Source organism: Haliaeetus albicilla, chromosome 3, assembly GCF_947461875.1.
Source record: "Haliaeetus albicilla chromosome 3, bHalAlb1.1, whole genome shotgun sequence".
NCBI lineage: Eukaryota > Metazoa > Chordata > Aves > Accipitriformes > Accipitridae > Haliaeetus > Haliaeetus albicilla.
The window spans coordinates 20752066-20767310 of NC_091485.1; the positions used below are offsets into that span (position 1 = coordinate 20752066).

Consider the following 15245-nt stretch of genomic DNA (forward strand, 5'->3'; position numbering starts at 1 on the left):
CACAGTATTTCAGGTACACCCACTGATCTGTGTAACAGCTACAGATCTATAAAACATTATAATATTTTCTTTGTTATTCTCTGTTCAGTTCCCCCTGAAATCTAACATGATTTTTGCCTGCAGTTTCACATTGAGCAGAGATTTTCATTGCCCCTTCTCTCATGATGCTCCCGAGTTAACACAATGCATATAAAATCCAGAAAAGTGCATACTCAGTCCTTCTTCTCTCCGAGTGCTTGAAATTTTCAATACTGAGATTTATTTCCCATCCTCTGCCTTCATTTTTCACTCATTCCTCAGGGGTTAAGTCTACGATTAAGTTCTGTCTGGTCTTTGCTGGGCTCCACTTAAGATAAAAAAACTTAATGTCATCTGAAAATTTTGCTGTATCATTGCTCGTTCCTTTTTCCAGTTCATTAAGCAGCACCAGACCCAGCAAAGAACCTTGCAGCACCCCTGCTGTTAACCTTTTGCTATGCTGAATATTGCTTCTTGTCCCTCAGCCAAAACCCCTTAACAAGCCCCATCTGTATCTTTACCACCCTTCTCTCCCAAGGTTATACCCAACTCCAGTCTTTCTCCTAGCAAAACTCCCATGGATTTCCATGGTCATTTTTCTTGACAACAGGGTGTTGCCAAAATCAGGGAACAAAGATGGTTCTCACCAGCAGCAGAGTCAAATGGTACAGTAGCTGCGGTTACATGATTATCTCAGTTTATCTTATTTATAGATCTTTATGGATGTAGCCTCTTTGCTGTGCCAAAAGATCAGATTGTAAGTGCAAGTCCAACTAAAGGTTCCCCCAGGTCAACCCAGCTCAGAGCATGCCTGAATTTAGCTCTTCTGTTTCTCTGAGGATGAATGCACATAGGTGTGTTCTTCTACCTGTACAAGGGTGCAATGACACTTTTTACTGCTGCTCTTGTTATTCTATTAGTACTTCACAACGAGTGGCTCCACTTTCCAGTGATAAAAGTAACACAATAAACAGACAGTATAATGCTGTCATCCCTTCCACATCAAACGAAGGAACCGGTTTCTTCAGCTTTTTTAAAGGGTGATACTGAGGAACACAGTTCCTGGAAAGCAAGGTCTTGCCAACCGGTAGAGTGTTTGCAGTGCTTTAGAAAGAGTTGGGGTTTGCTGAGCCACCACCACGCCAGCCAGACGTTAACATTGCCACAGTACATGTTGCACCGGACTTGCGTTCATCCAGCCTCCACGACTCAGGCTTTTCCAGGGAGCCGTGATCACACGCTTAAGCCCCTTATCTGCCCTTAAACCGTGCCACGGCCCCGCTTTGCGGGGGAGCGCCGAGGCGCCCGGCTGGCCCTCCCCGCCCCTATTTCTCTCCCGCGGGTGAAATTGGGCATTTGGTCCGGCGGGGGCGGGGGGTCCCACGGGAGGTGACTTCAGACTGAGCGAATCCACTCGCCACCCCCAGCACGGACCCCGCAGTCCCGGGCAGGAGGGGCTGCGCCGCTACCAGTGCCTCCCCCTTCTTCTCTTCCCTTCCCTTCCCTTCCCTTCCCTTCCCTTCCCTTCCCTTCCCTTCCCTTCCCTTCCTTTTCCTTCCCTTCCCTTCCCTTCCCTTCCCTTCCCTTCCCTTCCCTTCCCTTCCCTTCCCCGGGCGGGGACCCGCTGAGGCCGGGCTCCGCGGCCGACGCTCACCTTGAGGTACTCGTTCTCCGAGCGCAGCTCCTCCACCTCCCGCTGCAGCTCCTCCGGAGCCGCCGCCGCCGCCGCCGCCGGCTCCCCGCGGCTCGGGGCTCGCCCACCGCCCGGGGGCGCGGGCAGCGGATCCCCGCGGGGGCCGGGTGGCGGCAGCGCTCCGCGACCGGGCCCGCTGCCGGTGCGGGTCGGCTCGGCGGCGGCGGCGGCGGGCTGGGCGGCGGGCGGGTCCCGCTCGCGGTCGCTGGAGCCGGTGCCGGACTCGGCGTCGCTGCTGGCGGCCGGGGCCAGGCGCTGCTCGTCGGAGAGCGGCTCGGAGGGGCAGTCGGAGAGGTCGGAGCTGCTGTCCGTGTGGCCGACGCGGGCCAGCGCGGCCGCCGCCGCCGCATGGCCGCTGCCTGCCGCGGCGCCCCGCTTCCCCTTCCTGCCCTTGCCGGGCGGCGGGGCCGCCTCGCCGCCGGGCTGCCGCCCCCCTCCCCGGCCGCCGGGGCCCGGCTCCGGACCGCGGGCCGCCCGCTTGGCGCAGGGGGCGGCCTTGGCGCCCGCCCTGCCGGCGGCGGCGGCGGCGGCGGCGGCGGCGGCGGCCTTGCCCCCCGGGGCGGCGGGGCGGCGAGAGAGGCGGCCCGGCGCCGCCAGGAGCCCCGCGGCCGGCGGGTGGGCGCCCGGGTGCGGCGACGGGGGCGCCCGGGCGGGGAGGCCGGGGGACTTGGGGGGGGCGGGCGGCGGCTTGGTGGCGGCGGCGCGGGCGTGGAGGTCCTTGAGGAAGGGTCTGGCGGGCGACGGGGCGCGGTGCAGCCTCTTCTTCTCGGCGTGCGGGTGGTGGTGGCCGGGCGAAGGCGAAGGCGGCGGCCGCAGCGCGTCGCCGGGCCCCGGGCCGGGGCCGGGGCCGTTCAGCGCCTCCATGGCGCGGGCCGGGGGCGGCGGGGCGGCAGCGGCGGCCGCGGGGGCGCCCGGCGGCGGCAGGAGCGGCGGTCCCCGCGGGGCGCAGCAGCAGGACGGGCAGCCTCCTCCAGCCTCCCCGCTCGCTCTCTCATCACTTCTGCTTCTCCCAGCCACAGCCCTCACACTTTTCTTTCTCGACCCCCCTCTTCCTGCCCCCTCACCCCCACCTCCTCCTCCTCCTCCTTCTCCTCCTCCTCGCCGCTCTCTCCCGATCACTGATGTCTTTCAATAAAACGAGCCCAAATCCCTCGGTGGCAGCCGTCTCCTCCTCCTCCCTCTCCTTCCCCTCCCGCTCCCCTCTCTGCCTGGCTCAGCTTGATGCAGCTCAAGTTGCGATGCAGCCCCAAAACCCCCTCCTTTTCCCCTCAGTCTGAGGCAAAGGCGTGTTTCCCGGCTGCCTTCGCCTCCGCTTGCAAGCCCCCGCTCAGCCCACCGGCGCCGCTAACCCCATGGCTCTCCGCTGCCCCCAGCCCCAGCTCCGGCCGCCGCCTCCGCCCGGCTCCCGAAATAGCCCCGCTGCTGCTGGGGCCGCTCCGGCGCGGCGCGGCGCTGCCCGCCTGTGCGCAGGATCCGCCCCCTCTGTCAGCGAGCCAGGCTGCTCTCCCTGCAAACTACTTCCCTCGCATGCTTTATTATAGGGGCGCCTCCGCCAGCCGCTTCCTATCGGAAAGCCTCATTTGGGCAGAAATTTTAATTTCCCAGCCCTGAGCTGTATAGCGTTGCCCCTGTTTGTTTGGTTTTTTTTTTTTTTTTGCTTGGTTGGTTGGTTGGTTGTTGGTTTTGGGGGTTTTTGTTTGTTTCGGTTTTTTGGGGTTTTTTTTCCGAGCTAAGGCTTCATGAAAACCCCCTCTCCGGAGATTGGCAGCAACAGAACAACAGCCACCGCATTATCTCTTTGCTCAAGGCGGACACAGGTTCACCTAGAGGAAGGGCTGAGTATCCGAGGGAATCGGCAAGTTCGTGGCTGTGGCTAAACTACAAAAGGCATGGACCCATCCTTTTGGAGCACGGGGATATGAAATTAGAGCCCTTACATTTGCAGAGCACCCGGACAGTAAATGAAAGGGAGGAGAAGCTCAAGCGTGGGAAAGAGGCACAGCCTAATGGGTAGAGCAGAGCAGCAGCAGCCAGAATGTTTCTGACTCCTCCGCTCGGTCACAGCGGGACCTTGGACAAGTCGCAGTGGCTCCCTTATCTGTCAAACGAAGGTGGTAAATGCGTGCTTAGCTCATGAAGTCCTTGGGAGGTTCAAGTCATCCACATCTGAACGGCAGCACCTCCGGTGCGTCCCGGGGAAGGTCAGTCCCGGGGGTTTTGGGGGGCAGCACCCTGGGGCACTCCAGATTCCCCGCTCCGCTCATCCGGGTGCAAGGTATTACCCCAAAAGGCAAAAGCCCCAGGGACTGCTGGAGCCTGAAGGCACCGGGCAGCATCACTGCAGCAGCCAGCGTGGCCAAGGTAAGATCAGGCAGCTGGCTCTGACAGTCCCGACACGGGTCCGGTGCCAGACATCGTGGAGCACCTGAAACGGCCCGGGGCGGCCTGCCTGGGGAAGAGCTGGGACCGCGCTGGCATCCCTGGACTCCGTGTCCCAGTAAACGAGGGGAAAACCGATTTATCCTGCTGAATAGTAACACCGACGCTGCTGCAGGAGTACGCAACAGGTAGTCCTTACATTGCAAAGCCTGCAGAGGTGAAAAAAATACTATTCAAATCAGAGCTGTATTTACAGGTCTCCAGGAACTGGCAGCAGCTCCTCGGCACCGCCCCGGGCAGCCGGCGTGGGTAGCGCCAGCCGGGAGAGCGCGGTGGTGGGCGGGCTGCCAGCGAGGCCGGGCGGGGGGGCGGCTCCAGCACCCTGGAGAAAGCCGGGGCTCGGGGCCGGCGGCGGGGGGCGGCGGCCGGGGTCCCTCCCGTCCCCAACCCGGCCGGTGGGACAGACCTCCCCGGCCGGGCAGTGCGGTCCTTCGGCGAGTGGGCGGGAGATGAAAGCCCTGCTCCGGGGCACCCGCCGGCCGGTTTGTTGCTGTTGTTGGGTGGGGTTTTTTTAATCTCTTGACAAATTCAGCTTCTGTTACCTCTCACAGTTTCCCCCCGTTGGCATCGCTGCCGGGCGGCTCGGTTCCCGCATCCAGATGTGCCTTTCAGGTCATATGGCAAAGCACCTTTTGTGGCAAAGGTTGCACTTGCTGCTGCTGGTCTGTACGTTTAGTGGAGCTAGCAGGAAGACTTCGTTGGGCCAAGTCCTTTAAAAATTATACAAAATACTCTGATGAAAGGAAAACACAGCAAACCCGCCCACAGGTGTAAGCCCCCTCATCCCCGCTCCCTGTACAACATTAGTTTGATTGGGTGAGATAACCAGTCCATAGAAGCAATATGAAGTGGCTCAGGTAGACTTTGATGTAGAAGAATGACTTATGAAATAGAAACTATTGTTACATTTTAATGACATAGCGTTTGTGTCAGGCCATCACACAGTATCAGTGTTTCCTACCAACTGTTCTGCTCTTAGTTGCGGTTTCTTTCAGCAATACACTGCTGGTCAGTTCAAGCAATCCTCCTTTTCAAGAATGCTAGAGAGTGAAAGAGATGGCAGTTGCTGTATTTCATCCTGAGAAATAGTAATTAATATGGAAATACTAGCTATTATGGATGTTGCCCTAGATGAGAGATATCAGAAAGCTGATCTACTGTATTGCCACTCTCACTTGGTTTTGGCTGTAACTTCCAAGAATAGATGGGAATTCCAGCTTCACCTACTAGATTTGCAATGTGTTTTATGCCTGTGATGAAAGGGGAACTGCTCTGTGACAATTTATGAGTACCCTGTTTTGACTTTGGCCCATGAACAGAACTGTTCAATTCAAAAGGAAAATGAAAAGAAAAAGTATGACTCAAGATAAGGTACTTTTCTACAAACAATAGCTGAGAGACAGTGCCAGGCTTCTTTGCACTGGAGGGGAAAAGAATTAGGGAGGTGAAAAAAGGAGCAGATTCACAAAAGGCTGGGAATTGTCTGGAGAATTAATGAGACACTTAAAGTGTCTGACAGAGTCCAGTTTCCTGTGGTTACCTTGTAAATTTTACATTGCAAATACATGAATAAATATTTTTTGCTGTTTTTTGCCACTAAATGCTTTTTTTCAACTGCTAAATGCTTTAAGATGTCTTGTTATATCACTGCACGTCGCTGACCACAAGCTCCTAAAGGCAAAGTGGACCGAAACTCAGCCTGACTTCTGAGGAGGTGCCCTCATGTCTTGGTTTCAGCTGTAATGTTAATTTTCTTGTTAGTAGCTGGTACACTGTTGTGCTTTGGGTTTAGTATGAGAATAATGTTGGTAGCACACTGATGTTTTAGTTGTTGCTAAGCTGAGTTTATATCAAGTCAAGGACTTTTCAGCTTTTCATGCTGCCCTGCCAGCGGAGGCTGAGAGTGCACAGGAAACTGGGATGGGACAAGGACAGCTGACCCAAATGAGCCAAAGGGGTATTCCATACCATATTACATCATGCCCAGTATATAAACTGGGGGGAGTTGGCCAGGGGGCACCACAGCTTGGGGACTGGCTGGCCATTGGTCAGCAGGTGGAGAGCAATTGTATTGTGCATCACTTGTTTTGTATATTCTGTTGTTGCTGTTGTTGTCATTGTTATTATTATTTTCCCTTCCTTTTCTTCCTAATAAACTGTCTTTATCACAACCCACGAGTTATTTTTTTTTCCCCTGATTCTCTCCCCCATCCCACATGACACCTTGTTGTGGTTTCAGCCCAGCCAGTAACAAAGCACCACGCAGCCGCTCGCTCGCTCGCTCCCTGCCCCACCCCCTCCACCCCCCCACCCCCCGGCCATGGTGGGATGAGGAGAAAATACAAAGGCAGGCTCGTGGGTCGAGATAAGGACAGGGAGGGATCACTCACCACTGATGGTCACGGGCAAAAGACAGGCTCAACTTGGGGAAGAAACAAAATCAATTTCATTTGCTACCAATCAAAACAAAACAAGGACATTGAGAAGTAAAACCAAACCTTAGAACACCTTCCCCCCAGCCCTCAACCCCACTCCCGGTTCTCTCCACCTCCTCCTCCCAGCGGTGCAGGGAACAGGGGATGGGGGTTGGGGTCAGCTCCCCACACCTGGTCTCTGCCGCTCCTTCCTCCTCAGGGGGAGGAGGACTCCGCACTCGTTCCCTGCTCCACCGCGGGGTCCCTCCCACAGGAGATGGTCCTCCACAAACCTCTCCAACGTGAGTCCTTTCCATGGGCTGCAGTTCCTCACAAACTTCCCTGGCGTGGGTCCTTTCTGCGGGCTGCAGTCCTTCAGTCACAGACTGCTCCAGTGCGGGCTTTCCCATGGAGTCACAGCCATCTTGGGGGGCCTCCGCTCCCCCGCTCTCCTCCATGGGCTGGGGGGGGACAGCCTGCCGTCTTGTCTCACCACGGGCTGTAGGGACAAACCCTCCTCCCCTCCTTCCTCCTCACTGACCTTGGTGTCTGCAGAGGGGTTCCTCTCACATCCCACTCCCCCCACTCACTGCAGGTTCCCCTTCTTAAATCTGTTCTCCCAGAGGCGCCACCACTGTCACTGATGGGCTCAGCCTTGGCCAGAGGTGGGTCCGACTTGGAGCCGGGGAAGCTTTGAGCAGCTTCTCACAGGAGCCACCCCTGCAGCCCCCTCCCGCGCTACCAAAAAGAAGTGCGCCACACAAACCCATAACACACCTCAATAAATAAAGTCAGAATAATTAAAAGCCCATGACATGCCAGGGTGACCTCAGATCAGAAGGGGGACTGGAGAGCCAATACCTCTGTAAACATGTATCATGTGCATCTTCCTCTTACTGAAACATACAGTAAGATGTATCCTTGTGTTCACATGCAGCACCAGTTCAACTAGGCATCTTAATAAAGTGATTTATTTACATTGATGCTCGAGCAAAATAGCTATGGAACTGAAAACATGCAGCAGCAAAACATGTTAGACTGAGACGAATGCTCAGTCACACTAAGATCCCTTTACATTTCTGCTGGCAGTATAAAGCGTTTAATAACAAAGAAATGCAGTCTCCATAACCTTCGCTGGGCACGTGCCTGGCTGGGTGCAGATGGCAGATTTGTGTGGTATAAGGCCAGCTGTAGTATTTTGGCTGCGTTCCTCTGTCCTCTGCTGTTTGTGCGATGCCATTTGGAGACCCCTACAAGAGTGGTGTAAATAGGCATGGCATGAATGAGAATAAGACCCCAATATGAAAGCTAAGTACATACCACAGAAATCTACACTGGGCTAGGCAAATGCCCAGTAAGGATTACTGATATCATATGTCTTATTTATTTATATCAAACCATTTTTTCCTTTACTTAAAACTCACTAATGGTTCTCATAGGAACATGCAGTCACAAACCATCATACCCACCCTAATTCTCCTTTCCCTTTCTTTTTATTTGCTTGTAATGTCCAATTGTTTTCTCCTGTCGTAAATTAGTCATACGCTCCCTCGTGGTGGAATGGTTTCTTATATGCTTGTGGAGCTCTTAACATAATAAGACGTCTGGGTGTTGGTTGAATAATACAAATAATCAGACATAACACTTTTACAACAAATTTATTTTGGCAATGCTGATATCCTTTGTCTGATTAATGCAGACATTTGATAACTGAGTTGTATTTGTACAAATAATTATGAAAAGTAGATGCTAAGCCTGACTACTTAGATTAGCTGTTGCACATCTTACAAAGCATAAGGCACAGTTTTTGGCAGTGCAGGGCTGACTAAATTCTTTTCTAGGGCTGAGGCACGAGAGAGTTTACAATTACTTAGAGAAGATGTGAAGAGGCTCAATCTAAATGTAAATTTGAGCATGAGCCAGCCCAGCTTACAGTAACCTAAGCCTAAGCTGTTATTTTCTCCTATTTCAAATCCTTATTTGAGATCCACTTGAATGACACCATAAGGAGCAGCCAACTCATAATGGCCAGGCTTGGAGTTATAAGGGAGCACTGATGTTTATGGAGCTAAAAGAAAATAGTAAATAAAGACACAAATGCATCCATACAGGCCATATGTATGGATAAACCAGCATATATCTGGTTGAGTCTATCATTATTCCCCCTTTATATGTTGTAGATCATGAGTTGTAATTTCTTTGTGGCCACATTGTGCTCTGTGATTACACCATCCCGGAGGAATTCTAATCAGGGCCAGCAGGTGTTACAATAACACATTAACAACAGCAATGAGGCATAGCTTCAACAGAAAAATATGTGACATTTTCAAGTTCACAAATCCTATTTTTTTTACAACCTCTCCCTCAACTGCTATCTCTCCTTGGGGGATTGAAAGCCCCAAAGACCTTTTTTAGAGCTTTATTCCTGGTCCCAGGAGTTATATCTAGATTGTGATTGCTTGCTCCTTATTTGTACAAACCCTGACTATTAAAGGTCTCAGTTCTTTACTGGAGTTTCTGTCCTACAGTAACAATCTTACTGATTGCCATAATTCAATCAGGGAATGGAAATAATTGCATGACTAGCTCCTATAAAGGACTTTAGCAGCAGCAGAATAGCTTAGGGAGACTTCAGGCACCTTCATCCAAATCTGTGGTCGCCCAAAGCCCATCACCCAACCCCACAGACTCCTAGCTCTGTTGGCCATCTTATTGTTGGCTATAAAGCTCCGTGGGCAGCCAGAGGTTTTTCCTTGTATGTGTCCATGCCTGCTCACTTGGAGCCAGCAATGGAGCCCCTGGGCATCATGCGGTCACCACTAATGCTTTCTGGTAGGGACTGGGGTCCACACAAAACACAGCAGCAATCAGTTCTGATGAAAAAACAGCAGCACCTCACCTTTGCAGAGGGCCTGGCGGCCATGTGGCAGGGCAGCAAGTGGGAGGTCTGGCTTCGAAGCCTTCCCCAGCCTGCAGGGATTAAACCCCCAAATACTAAGGGACTGATGGGGCTCACTGACTGCTGTCAGTCACTCCTGCTGGTGCTGAGCCTTTGTGCGTGTGTGTGAAACCTCCTGGGATCATGGTTGGGAAGCAAACATGGCTTTTGCACCCTTGCTGGGGAGAAAGCTTGGGTCTCCCTGTGCAAGCAGCAGGTGGTTCCCATGGGTGAAGCCCTCCTACACTTCCCAAGTGTGGGGCTGCCCCCCGCGCCCCCCCCCAGTTCCTCCAGCTCTGGGTTAGTCACCACTGCGGGGCTGAAATCTGCAACCCTGTTACAGGCAGGCTTTCCCAAGTGTGCATGGTTCCTCTTTCAATGCCCAAGAAAATGCCGAAGAGCCAGAATATAAAGTCCTACATGCTCAGCGTTACAAGGCAGGGTTTCTTCCAGTCTGGTGTCTGCTTGAGAGTCACAAAAGTTCATGCTGAGACCTGACTTCGTCTGTTACCCACTGTCCCATCTCTGCATAGTACAGCCAACTGTAACGTCTAATGGGGAAAAACCCTCCAAAATTAATACAACATGCTATCATACCAAGGGACATCTGTGAACCTCAAACACCAAGGAGCACATACCATGCTATTAGAGTTATTGCCTATTTCAGAACTAAACAAGGCAAACAAGCAGTTGCCAATATTAATGCATTTGTACTTTTCCTCCTCACAAACCACCTGCAACCTCAATAAACACCCACATGCACACTTTAAAATTTATCATCTGCTCCCCATTGTTGGCACAAGTACTTAGGATCTGGTATTGTCTGTAGCATAGCACTGCATACCAGTCATTTTCCAGCTCCCTAACGTTCAAGGGATCACTTACTGCATTTCAACAAGTCTCTCTTTTAAAGTAGAATTGATATACCTTCTTCTGTTTCTGGTTCACCCTTACATGCTACAGGTGCAGCTCAAACAGTTGACCATTACTGTTTGTTTTAGAGTTTGGGTTTTTTGGGAGGAGGGAGTAACTGTACTAAATCAAGACTTTCAAAGCCATTAAACATTTGATTGTTTTGAACCTCTGGACGTTTGGTGACATTCAAAAGGGAGAGACCAAATAAGTCAAGAATCATTGAGCATCACAGGCTGGCTCTAAACAGAGGCACCAAAAGACTAACAGTGCATTTTGGGTCTTCCTTCATAGACAGTAGGGAGCTGGCACAGAAAGGGAGCATTAATTTATGAGGCATTCAATGAGGAAAAAGAAAGATGGGTCATATGCTTGTTACTTACTGAAGACAGATGCTTTTCACAGTTTCTGGTTGTTGAAGCTGATATGCATTACTGGATATACTGTTTGTAAGGTATGGTTTCATATTACCTCAACACCAGAAATATTTCACAGAATTATGAAACATATTTTAAAAGCCAAGGAGGCAGACTAATAAGATGACTGTTGGTCAATAGTGTTGTTAGTTTGGATATTCTGCAAGGGAAGTGTCACCTTACACTGAGCAAAACGTCAGTCTTAGAATATTATAAATTATCCATTTCTAATGGTACAGTTGGCTGAAGAAAGCTGGAGAAAATATCATATTCTGCACACAGACACATACCTCTGATAACTAACTGATATCCCAATATAGCAAACATTCAATAGGATTAACTTCCTAGACATATCTGTGACAAATTTAGCAATTAAAGAGTCAGTATTTTTCCACAGTGCTCATTCCCACTGTATTATTTCCTCCTACCCCTAGCACTTCAACTATTTATTTTCTGACCATGATTAAAGAGGCTGTTCCCAGCAGAAACTAAATCCCAATTTTTTTCTCATTCCCACTTCAATTCCTCCTAAGATGCCGTGGGCAGACATGCTGTATTTTTTATTTTGTCTCTTTTCAGTAATTTCAATTAATCTACTGCCAATTGATCCTAAACCTTTAGGACCTCTGGCTTTAGTGCCAGTTCCCTTCAAAGCTGTAGCTGTTTTTGATTTAAGTCTGGTTTTTGAGACAGCTGCTCCCTAGGTTTTTTCTGCCTCTGAAAATCCTGAACAATTGCTCCTTACAAATACTCTGCCTGTGACAGTTTAGGAGTTGCTTTGTCCTCAGTGCATCTGCTGTTCTGTTAGGGCTCAGGAAAGCTGACTACTGAAGTCTGCTTCCCTGCCTGTGCTTCCACATGGAATTTCCTCTCCAACTCAGCCATCCAAATCTGGGGCACGTCATTGCATCCGGGTGTGACAGTCAAGCTCGATTTTGCAGCACCTTTGAAGCAAGCCCATAGTTACCTCCTGCAGTTTAGAGTCAGCCGAGGAGACTGCACAATCAGTTGAGAAATAAATGATTTTTAAGGAACATGCAAACTCTCACCCATCAGTGTTTAAGTACCAAAAAATACAGGCCTGGAAGAAGCAGAAGCCAATGAGCAGGAATGTGTTATCCTGACATAGAGAGAAGTATAAGCAAGTAAGATTGATTTCCATACATCAGAGAGATGTTTGGAAGATGGATCATTGATTGCAGGGGAAGATGGAGGCACAATTTAAGTACAATCTAAGCACAATGTAAGTCACAAAAAATAGTATTACTGGTATGTTCAGGTTTTCACGCTCTTTCAGTAAATAAGTCATTGACTTTAATTTGTGAATTTAAATACTGTTAGCACCTCCTATTCAGAATCAAAGAATAAGCTTTGCTTGCTTTCTGAACTTGTCTCACCGTGTATTACAGTTTCTTTCTGATCAGTAGCAGAACCAGTGGTGGTGTTTCCCTCCACCTGTAACAAATGGTTCAACAACAAAGATTTTCACTAAAATGGGGAGTTAATGTTCACTAAAAAATATTTTCAGATCAGTAGTTGCCTGTAGCATATCCAAGAAGTGTCCTGAGCACTGAATTACTATAATTCCAAAAAAGGCTCAAAAATTAGACACCTGTTATATCTTTACAACACTCTGGAGCTCTTCTTCTTTGAGGCTAGTTTGAAGCAGCTCTTTGTCATTTAGTACTGGAAATGCCTACATTTTATAAAGAATAAGATACAAGCTGATAACTAATTGATTTACTGAATTTCAGTTTGTAGGGTCGAGCTCAGAACTATGTTGAAGTGCCCTGCCAGGGCAGGAAAAATGGGGAGAGGAGTTTTCTATTTATCTTATCTTGTAAGAAAGCTTGGAGTCTGTTCTCCAGCTTCTGAAGCAAGAAGTATCTTTTTGTTCAATTTCTTGCCTGGCAATGGAATTAAAGCTCTAATATTGTCTATTTAAAATTGTGAGGTGACAGCATGGTGCTAGCACTGACTGGTCTTGAGATGTTAAATGTATTTGAATGCCTTACCTGTCCATAATTAGTTATTCATATGAAGATCTTTTTACATTAAAGACAAGATAAACCAAACCCTCAGTTTCTTGGATATGTATCTTGGTCTGGGAATGATTACAGGTTCATGCTGCTGTCCTCCTTTCACTGACGCTGCAGCTTCCTAAATTAATCCTAACCCTTGGTAAGAACAGGCACTTGTCGGAGGGATGCCACGGTAGTGGGTATTTCAGGAGTGTTCTTGCTGTGGCAGGAGTGAGAACCAGCCCCCTTTGCAGGGGGGTTCAGCACCGCTGCAGGGTGCAGGCAATGCTACCTGCATCTGCAGACAGAGGCACTCGCCCCAACCCCGTCCCCTCAGTCCTGAGCTGGGAGAAGACAGGACCAGGGTTCAATTTTCCACCCTTTCTCCCATCCGCGCTACCGTGGTTTTGTGTTACCCATCCCCAAGGAGGGACTGGTGAGCCGGGTGGTTTGCTCATCTACACCTGGCTGGGCTGTATGAATGATTCGGGAGTGCGGGCTGGGGTGTGAGCTGGAGCCCTGCGTGCCCTGGCTCTGCTGCTCGTGTCCATGCAAAAAGTTAAATCCATTGACTGTGGTGGCACAGCTTGTGACTGCTTGGGTAAGACTAGATTAAGCCCAGAGAAAAAAAAGAGGAGGAAGATCTCCCCTACCAAGAGGGAATGTCAGCACAGAGGTGAAATCACAAACCAGCTACTGCTCTGCAGTTTCATTTTAACAACACTGAGTTTATGTTTGTGCCACCTCTCCTTTTTAATTCATGGATGCATTAATTTTGTATCATTTGTATCATAAATAGAGCCTTTCCTGCAAAAGGAACACTAAGGATCCATTATTTTTATCTTCCCCCCCCCCCCCCCCATTCTGCTTTGCTGTTAGTCATCTTTTCTACATGAATCAGCGTTGCTTCTCCCCAAAAAACAGGCATGTGGGATTTATTCAGGCTAAGTGCCGATATTAAAATTGGGACATTTCCCTTTAGCAATAAACAGTGAACAATAATGTAAAGCATTACAGTATGACAGTCATCACTTGAATGAAAAAGAATACACACCTGACTCATGCTTTTGCTGTCTGTCAACAGTAATGGATTTGGATCTGGCAGTGCCTCTGCATGCTACACAACAGGTTGCATCCTCATGTCTTTTGGACTTTTGTACTGAAAATCTGCATTGCCACACTCCAGAGATGTGCATCAATTTTTATAACACTTCTGTTCTCTGCTGAAGACCAAGAAAGTTCTTTAAGATCTATTAAATTGGCACTTGTCACTAATTATTTTTAAGTTTACCATAATTTGTAACTTTAAAGCTCTCTTTAGTTGCTTTAATTTTGGGTTTTGTACACCATCCTTTTTCCATTCAAGAAAAGAGTTCACCACCTCAGGAGGCAAAGCCATATACTATTTTAACAAACTCCTGAAGAGATGAAAAATGTATGAATGGATCCTGCAGTCTAGGCGAACACCTATTGTGCTGATGCGACTGCATGAAAGAAATCAACACCCAGGATATAAAAAGGCAGGTTCTCTTCTAGCATTAAGTTTCTCTTCCTTTACTACGCTTTCCCTGAAGCATGCCTGTGCCTTTGTTCATCTCCTGCTTTCTCTTCCAACTCCTGCTCATTCAGAGTATCAAAATCACCTTTGCCCTTTGGGCCACGTTACTCCTCTCTTCAAATCCTTCTTGCCTGTAGAGTAATTTTTAAGGTCTTATCCTCCCATCTTCATGGGGTTACCCACGCTTCTCACTTTCCAAGCATAAAATATGATCAGGGGTAAGAAGGATGCCATAGGCCCACAGAATCTGAAACCATTATGTTTAAGTCTGGCAGTGGGTCAAGGCAGAGATGCAGCTGCAAAGCTGCATTTTGGTATATATTTTATGCCTGATCTGTAGTAGAGGTGAGTTGTGTAAACTACCTGTTGAAACCTTTTTGTGATGGAAAATCACAGTGCCATGAAATATACTATCAAAAAGAGAACAGGAAAGGAAGGGGAAAAGGATAACTGCTGCTCAGTGAACTTATTACCTCACTGTGGGATGAAACAAGGAGATCAGGAAAACCTGGCCACGGGTGCTTGGCAGTGCTCTCCTATCTTACCTCCTCCAGACCAAGTAACATCCATCCACCACAGGGACAGCGGTCACAGACCTCCAAATAAAGTTGTGTTTCATTGTGGATACAAAATATGGCTTCGGTCTCTTCTTCTGTCCCCAAAATGCCACATTTATGGTGCTTGTCCTTCAAGAATTTTCAAGAGTATGTACTGATTAGCTTGACGCAAAATTAGTTAAAGACTAGGAATGATGACATATGTATCCATTCTTGTATCATGCATGGGATACACTGGGAGAAATTAGGTTACAGTTCTGCTAAATTATTAAATGCTGT

The 15245-nt window shown here is 49.3% G+C and overlaps 2 protein-coding genes across 12 annotated transcripts in view; both read right to left on the minus strand.

The window, feature by feature from the left end:
* The window catches only part of MTCL1 (microtubule crosslinking factor 1), a 115168-nt gene extending 112017 nt beyond the window's left edge, over window positions 1–3151 (minus strand). For 5 of the 11 annotated variants that reach the window (XM_069779017.1, XM_069779014.1, XM_069779020.1 and 2 more), the window contains exon 1: window positions 1673–3149. In XM_069779017.1, the coding sequence (XP_069635118.1) occupies window positions 1673–2575 (903 nt within the window). In that variant the 5' untranslated portion in view covers window positions 2576–3149. Of the gene's footprint in view, window positions 1–1672 lie in introns of all 11 variants that reach the window. The other 6 variants (XM_069779016.1, XM_069779012.1, XM_069779010.1 and 3 more) reach the window with 2 other exon arrangements.
* LOC138684714 (uncharacterized) overlaps window positions 1–15245 on the minus strand; it is a 334210-nt gene that overhangs the window by 301001 nt on the left and 17964 nt on the right. The window contains exons 4-6 of the mRNA XM_069779024.1: window positions 14955–15095; window positions 6757–14074; window positions 6541–6572 (exon numbers count right to left, since the gene is read on the minus strand). Coding sequence (XP_069635125.1) covers window positions 14054–14074; window positions 14955–15095 — 162 coding nt within the window. The 3' untranslated portion in view covers window positions 6541–6572; window positions 6757–14053. The remainder of the gene's footprint in view (window positions 1–6540; window positions 6573–6756; window positions 14075–14954; window positions 15096–15245) is intronic.